This window comes from Triticum aestivum, chromosome 1A (genome assembly GCF_018294505.1).
Source record: "Triticum aestivum cultivar Chinese Spring chromosome 1A, IWGSC CS RefSeq v2.1, whole genome shotgun sequence".
NCBI lineage: Eukaryota > Viridiplantae > Streptophyta > Magnoliopsida > Poales > Poaceae > Triticum > Triticum aestivum.
Window position 1 is genome coordinate 541179846 of NC_057794.1, and position 8074 is coordinate 541187919.

At 56.0% G+C, this 8074-nt stretch overlaps 1 protein-coding gene across 1 annotated transcript; it reads right to left on the bottom strand.

The window, feature by feature from the left end:
- Positions 1 to 3679: 3679 nt before the first annotated feature.
- Positions 3680 to 6259, bottom strand: LOC123180063 (putative receptor protein kinase ZmPK1). The gene has a single exon (XM_044592024.1). It carries the CDS (start codon positions 6132 to 6134, stop codon positions 3723 to 3725), a length of 2412 nt encoding a protein of 803 aa, XP_044447959.1. The 5' UTR covers positions 6135 to 6259; the 3' UTR covers positions 3680 to 3722.
- Positions 6260 to 8074: the final 1815 nt, after the last annotated feature.

The window sequence follows — 8074 nt, forward strand, 5'->3', positions numbered from 1 at the left end:
TGAAGTTGGACAAGCCACTCAATACAAAGGATTGTGGGAGAGGGAGGGGTAGAGAAAGATGACAAGGAGATACATTTAGCTACTGAGCATGAAATATCATCACATGTAAATAGTCTATGACTCCTATATCACACGACATTTCTCTTTGTATATACATCCTTGTTAGCATATTTCTCATTGTACATTTTTTTTAGAAAAGGAGGATGACCCCCGGCCTCTGCATCTGGAAGATGTATATGGCCACTTTATTAATTATTCTCAAGGACCTTACAAAGTATTAGAAACAATATACATGAATCCACCATCTTGGCAGTATATGCCTCTACTCTTATCCATATGATGAAGGGATGCTAGCTGGGCCACTATCCAAACCACTCACCTAAACCTAACATCAAAAGCCGGAAGCCCCAGCCGAGCCACATACCGAGTCTGGGGCACAATCCGGTCAGACACACTCTTGTGTCGTCGCCGCCATCTGCCACAAGTCCGTCTTCAGATTATATTGAGTCTTCTACTTTGTGAAGGCCACTTCTGCCATCGACGTCACCATGACGCCAGACAGCTACCTCCTCCTGCACGAGTCCATGTCCGCGCATCGGACGCCGAGCCTCGACAGCGCCATGCCGCCGATCTCCACCGCCATTAATGAGTGAGATGAAGAAGCGCTCCACCACGACAAGTACAAGGTGAGGAAGGGCGAGGTCGCCATCGGAAACATGGCTGGAAGATAAGCATCGCAGTCACGAGACATGCCCGGAGCAGCGACGCGGTAGATTAGACAGGCCGCCACCAGGAACCAGATAAGCTCGCCATGCACACCCAGCATCCCCATGCCCAAGTCGGCGCCTTCAAGAAGGTGACGACGCTGTGGCGCCGCTGCCGCTTAGCCATCGGGGCTAGGGTTTTCACCCGGGCGCAGGGGAAGGGGAGAGGCAGGGGAGGTTTAGCCTCGGCGCCGCCACCAAGGAGGGAATGGCGTCCGGGAAGCCATCGACGCCGTGACCGCCACCGGCGGCCAAGGGTTTCCCCCGGCCAAGCACCCTGCCGCCACCTCCGAACCAGACACAACATCAGCAGGCGCGTGCACGCCGGAGGTCCAGGCTGGCCGGAGGTCATGCAACACCAGCGGACCAGATCGCCTCCGATCTGACGAGGGGAGCCCGGGGCCTCCCCGCGCCATGACCAGCGCCCACCGGGACCTCGCTGCCTGCGCAGCCGAGGAGATCCGGTCTACCTCACCGACGAGCACTCCCCGTCGCCGGAGGAGCGCCGTCCGCCCCAGCGAGGCCGCCGCCTCAGATCAGCCAGCACGGATCTGACCAGAACAAGCACCGCCGCGAAGAACACTGCGCCGCCACCGGCCCGCGCGCTCCACCGTGACGTGCCGCCACCGGACAGCAGGCCGCGCCGCCCCGCACCGACCACCAGCGTGCGCCAGCCAACGCGTCAGCCGCCGAGCTCCGCCTCCGCACCCGAAGAAGCAGCACCCCGCGGCCCCTGTTCCAGGCGAGGTCAAACGAGATCCCGCCGTCGCCGGCACCGCGCGGGCTTTGCCCGGCGGCGCCCGCCGGCGGCGGCGGGAGGAGAGGAAGGAGGTGGGGGTTGGGTTTGGCGGCGGCTAGGGTTGGGCGCCCGGGTCGCCCGCGGGGAGGCGACACGGGGTTTAAGATTTCTCATTGTACATATATTTTATGAACCCGTGGCAACACACGGGCATTGAACTAGTATTAGTAGGTATAGATATAGATATTAGATATAGATATAAAACACATTGCTTTTAGAAAACGGGGGACAAAATGTCAGGCTACAAATTTGCGCAACTAGATGTCAACTTTTGTAACTTGGGTGAACCAAAATATAAATTTTCCCAAAGCTTTTCTCACACACAAAGCTTGAAGACTTCCGTAGCTCTTCCGAGGCACTGCACAACTCAGCAATTTGGCCCAAAAACAACTAACTCGACAATTCTTCCCAACAGGAGTCCAACATATGTTTGTCAAAAAAGAGTCCAACATATAGCTTTCTTAAAAAAAGTCCAACATGGCTCCTCCCAATCTAGTTGGCTCGATGGTGCTACTAGGCGCCAAGCGGGACATGAAGAAGGCCGTCCAGTCCATACGTCTTGCCGTACGTTGCCGTCCGTCATGCATGGGGCCGTTGCTCGTGGAAGAAGCCATGGACGGGCGGCGCACGCCCACCGGCCGGCTAGCGGCGGAGGAGGAACGAAGGGTCGCCTAGGATGCGGTGCCATCGCTTGCACGTGCCCGCGCAGCGCAAGAGGTCCGGGACGTCCGGCACACGCAACAGGATCTGGACGACGACCTCGTCCGGCAACCCCTCCATCGTGTTCGCCCGGCTCGCCACGTGTGCCATCCACGGTTCGATCGATCGGAGTATATATCTGCGCCTACCTTTTGCGTGAGGGCTGTTTCTGTTATCTTTTCCACCTCATTATATTTGCACGGCCTGCCCGTGTTGCAAGTACCGGACTGTTACGAACCGGCGCCCTGATCTGATCGTGCCACAACAAGTCTTCTTCTTGATCGATCGGGACTCGGCTGTAGAGTTGTAAGCCGATCCAAAAGGTATGACGCGATGAGGAGGCCGAGTTTCGTTGAGAAGATATGTGACCTGTCTGTCACATCATCAAGGATCGATATACTAGAAGTCCAACATTGCGTCTTCTCTTCTCTTCTAATCTAACTAGAAGAAAGAAGAGAAAAAAAGTCCAACATCGCGGTCACGAAAGAGCCAAGGCGTGTACAAGGAAGGCCTGCTCTTCATGCCTCGTGCCCAAACCCAGACCCACCGTACGTGTTAAACTACTTTGTAGGCACGTCCCCATCGAGTCCGTTCCGTGCCACCGCCTACCAAGCGAGACTCGTTAAAAACAAATGCTCGCATGACACGGACGGGCAACATTTGTGCGTCCTAGTCAAATTAAATACTACTCCGTACCGTATCATTGGTCTCTGCTTCGCGAAAAATAACTAAAGTAAACAAGTGGTGCTATAGGTAGGTGCAAACGATACGTCAATTGTAGTCAAGTAGTGCACGAAAATGCCTTTTGGAGCTCGGCCTTCATGGAGGCCGGTTCTTGAAAAACACAAAATTCATGAAAATTCATATTTTTACAATTTAAAAAAATCTGAAAAAAATTACAGATATACATGGAGGTATAACACACATATGTGTAAATTTTTAGGACGAAATACGTTGAAATGAAGGCTGTGCAAAAAAGACAAATCTGAGGCTTTTTAACACATGTTACTATTCATCCTCAAAGTCCAGAAATTTGTCTTTTTTGTGTAGGTCGCATTTCGAAGTATTTCATCTTGAATTTTTACACACACATACATTTCATCCGTGTATAGTTGCATATTTATTTTCAGAATTTTTTGAAGTCAAAAAATTTGAATTTTGAATTTTTCAAAAATAAAGGGCTCCATTTCGAATTAGTGCACGGCTAACTAGCTGAAATCTTTCCTTTCCACATCACGCATGTGGACGGCCATATTCAGCATCTCACTAGTACTCCCTTTGTTCCGAATTACTTGTCTTGGATTTGTCCAGATACGGATGTATCTAGACCCATTTTAATGCTAGATATCTCCGTATCCAGACAAATTTAAGACAAGTAATTCGGAACGGAGGGAGTACATTTTATGTTCAGCATTCATTCAAATAAACGAATTAATAAATAGTATGGCAGGGAATCCAAGTCACAGCAAGTACGCAGGGTGTTCGTCCTCATCATCGCACGCTATGAGGGCCTTGAAGATGTCATCCATGGCCGGCCTGCTGCCCCTCTCCTCCATGATGCACGATAAAGAGATCGTGAGCATTTCCATGGCCTGTCGAGGGTTGAACTGCCCGTTCAGCCTGCTATCCACCAATGACATGACGTCTCCGCTTGCCACCACCTGCTTCAGCGCCTGCACGATCTGGCTCATCTGTAGCCGCTCCTTGCCGTCCACAGTCCTCTGTTCTGTTATCCTGCTTCCCATCAGGATCTCTAGAAGCACAACACCATAGCTGTACACGTCGACCTTGGCGTCGATCGGCAGGCCCAACACCCACTCGGGTGCCATGTACCCTGTCGTCCCCCTCATCTGGGAGAGCTGTATGCCGTCGGCGATGGCTTTCCTCCCGGACAGCTTGGACAACCCGAAGTCAGCGATCTTTGGGTCGAGGTCTCGAGTGAGCAGGATGTTCTCCGGCTTGACGTCGCAGTGGATGACCCACTCGAGGCACTCGTGGTGGAGGTAGGCTAGGCCTCTCGCCGTGCCCAAAGCGATCTTGAACCGCTCTCTCCATGCTAGCGCCTTGCTGATGTCCTCACCGAACAGGTGCCTGTCCAGCGACCCGTTCTCCACGTATTCGTACACCAGCAGCTTGTGCTTGCCCTCGGAGCAGAACCCCCAGATCCTCACCAGGTTGATATGGTTGATCCTCCCAAACACCGTCATCTCCGCCCAAAACTCCTCCTCACCCTGCATCACGTTTGTCAGCTCCTTCACCGCCACCACAGTGGTCTTGTCAAGCACGCCGCGGTACACCACGCCGGAGCCGCCGCGGCCGAGCACCTCGTTGAAGTCCCCAGTGACTTTCTTGAGCTCTCGATACGTGAACCTCCTGAACTGGGTCCCCATGACGAGCCGGTAGCCCGCCTCCATCGAGCTGGGCATGCTCTCCTGGCCAGACATGAACCACCATGCCGTGGCGGCGAAGAGTAGCTCGAGAAATCCCAGCACCGCGGCGAACCAGAAGAGGTAGGACAAGTTGGGGCCGCTTCTTAGTGCCCCATACGTGTCGACGTATGTTGGAGGGTCGATGGCCGAATCAGAGCCATTAAGACTGCAGTCGAGGGCCATGGACGGCGGCGGTGCCGAGGCGTCGAGGTCGCTAGGCACCTTGAGATATATGTTTCCCGGGGCGGTGGGTGACGTGTAACCGTTGAAGAGGACCCCTTTGGGGTAGCACTGGCCCGTGCCATCCTTCTTGTAGGCGAAGGCGGCGCAGGAGCACATGCTCAAGCAGATGCTCTTGCAGTGTTCGAACGTGACGGAGTTGTTGTACCCGACGTCGTAGCCGTAGAAGTCGGTGGAGGCCACCTTGACGAACGTGAACCGAGTTTCCGACGTGCTGCAGTTGGTGGTGGGGAGACTGAAGGTCGGCTTGCAGCCCTTCCTCCAGTCCTGGCGGTCCACCATCTCGTACCCCGGCACGCAGGAGCACCGGAGGGACGGCTGGTACTCGCAGACGGCGTTCTTGCCGCACAGCCCGTGGACGGAGCACGGCTGCTTCACGGCAGCCCAGGTGACCGCCCATCCTCCGGCGGCGTCCAGGCTGTACATCCTCACGCTTCCGTCCTGCTCGATGGTTAGCCGCCTCTTGATGCCGGCGGCGCCCAGGTCGGAGGCCTCGACCCGGAGGTTGTCGCTGGAGAGGAACAGGCCGGTGTCGTCGAGGACGGCGATGCGTGAGCTGTTGTAGTTGGTCCGGCCGCTCCCGAACACGCCTATATCCCGGTCAGGCCAGTAGATGCTGGCGATCTGCGGGCCGTCATACAAGAGCCGCAGCACGTTGTCGTTGTCGTAGTAGAGGGAGTAGTAGCCGGCGACGAGCCTCGCGTCCTTGGTCAGCGCCTGCGACGGGAGCAGGGTGTCCGTGGGCCAGTCGAAGCTCTGCCACACGGCACGGCCGGAGGAGGGGTCGGCGACGAGGAGATTGCCGGTGTCGAGGAGGGAGACGGTGAAGTGCTTGTTGCCGCCGTTCTTGCTGTCCCACACGGTCGTCCCGTTGGCGTCGGCGAGGGCCAGCTTGCCGTCGTCGCCGAAGGATGCACGGGAAACCCGGCCGTTCACGGGGGCGCCGGGGTTGGCCGTCCAGACGGCGGTCCTGTCCTTGGCGGCGGTGAACCAGACGGAGAAATAGAAGGCGTTGTCGACGTCGGCGGCTGGGAGGAAGCCGCAGGAGAAGGTGGCGTCCGGCGACACCAGGAAGGGCCGCTCGTGGTCCTCCACGGACAGGGATGACCCGGTGCCCAGCGTGTGTCCTACTCCCGCCGATGCTGCTGCACAGGAGCGCAGCAGCGGACCAAGAAGAAGAAGAAGACTAACGAATGTGGCCATGATGCATGAAGTGGATGCTGTGATGGGTGCGAGGTATTTTAGCTGGTCGGCATTGGAAGCAATCGCCAGTCAAGCATGCATTCATACTACCTGTATGTAGTTCCACTACTCCTATTTATATTTGTTTTACGTGAGGCCACTTGTGTTCCTTAAACCAACTCTATGTGAGTATACGCTAGCGGAGCGGAGCGGAGACTAGACTGCTACTACGTTCGTTTCATACTCCTACTGTGTAATGGATCATACCATGGCAGCTTGTACGACAGAGCTTGCATTGGCTATACAGTGCAAGTTGAGTCTGCCCCGGTGCAAGTTGAGCCTGCAGAGCCCCGATGCACACGTCTCTTCTTGCTTTAATTCAATTATTAATTTCAGCCACTTGGGCTGGGAATCATCTCATCACCTTCTTACGAGCTTTGCTACAAGATGAAAATGGAGTGCAAACTTTCCGTTTTTCCAGAAGAAAAATGAAAATGGTTGCAAAACGAAAATGAAAATGAAATTATTTTATACGGAAACGAAAATAGAAACAGAATGGGTTTTCCGGCGGAATAGACATGAAACTGAAACTTTCTGTTTTCGTGAATATGGAATTTTCATTTTTACTATGGTAAATGTTTGGCAACAGCGCGCCGGTCGCGTCCACGCGTGCTCCGCCCCAGCCTTTCACCAAGCGACACATAGGATGCGGGCCATCCAAATCACTGCTTTTCTTCAACCTCCCGCGGATCCCACCCCATCCCCGTCTCCCAGCTCCGCGTGTTCGACTGCACGCACTCTCCAGTCCTCAGGTGGCTGAACCACCTTACCGGGTCTGCTGCTAGGCTAAACGGCCAGCCCCTCTCTCTCGCTCAACGTGCGCCTGCACGTCCTGCATGCTAGGCATGCCGATCCAACCTCTCACCCCACCTCTCTGTACTCTACTGATGGACCCTATATAAGCCCATCGAGGCCTTGTAATACAATGTGTGAGAGTAATACAATCCAACTTGGTATCAGACGCATCTTCCGATCCACCTCTCTCGCTTCCGCCATGAACCGCCTTCTCCGTCGCTCTCGCTCCGCCGACTTCGACTCACCGGCGGCACCTACGCGCCCCTTCGCCGCGGTTCCCCTGACCACCGCGTCCCCCGCGGCCGTCCACGCTCCCGCCGCGGCTGCCCCTGCTTCGATCGCGGCCGTCCCCAACCCCGTCGCGGTCCCCGCGGCCCGTCCAGCCCAGCTCGCGCCGGACGTCGTCCGCGGCAAGGAACCCGTCCCTGAGGCCGCTCCCTCTTCCTCGACCACTGCGGCCCCGGCGCCACCCACGGCCTCTCCCGTGGGCTTTCTTCGACTCGCGGGCAGCGTCCCCGTCTCCCATGGCGCCATGATCCCGCGCCTCTCCACGCCCGATGCCGGCTCTTCCTTCGCTCCTGCCGGCCTGCCGTCTTCGATCGTGCATCACTTCCAGTCCAAACTGGACTTAGAGTCCGGTAACTACACAAAGTGACATCATCTCTTTTATGTCATCTGTTGTAAACACAACGTGCAGCATCATCTCGACAAGGCCGCCGTCCCGCTGCATGAGAGCGCCGTCTGGCGCAATGATGACCTAACCATAGTCCTGTGGTTCTATGGGGTCGTCGCCGACGAGCTGATGGACGTCGCCGCTTCCCCGGCGAGCACCGCCTTCGACATCTGGTCCCAGCTGCACCTGATCTTCCGCGACAACCAAGCAGGTCGCGCCATGATCCTCAACGCCGAGTTCCGCAACTTGGTGCATGGGGATCTCTCCGTCACCGAGTATTGTCGACGCCTCCGGAGCGTCGCCACCGAGCTCTCCGAGGTCGGCGAGCGCATCACCGACCAGACCCTGACCCTGCAGCTGATCCGTGGGCTGAACCGCAAGTTCCACATCATGGCGACTCTCCTTTCGATGCAGTCGCCCTTCCCCACGTTCG

Coding starts and splice junctions, on each gene's coding strand:
- LOC123180063 (XM_044592024.1), bottom strand. CDS start 6,134: ATGGCCACATTCGTTAGTCTTCTTCTTCTTCTTGGTCCGCTGCTGCGC.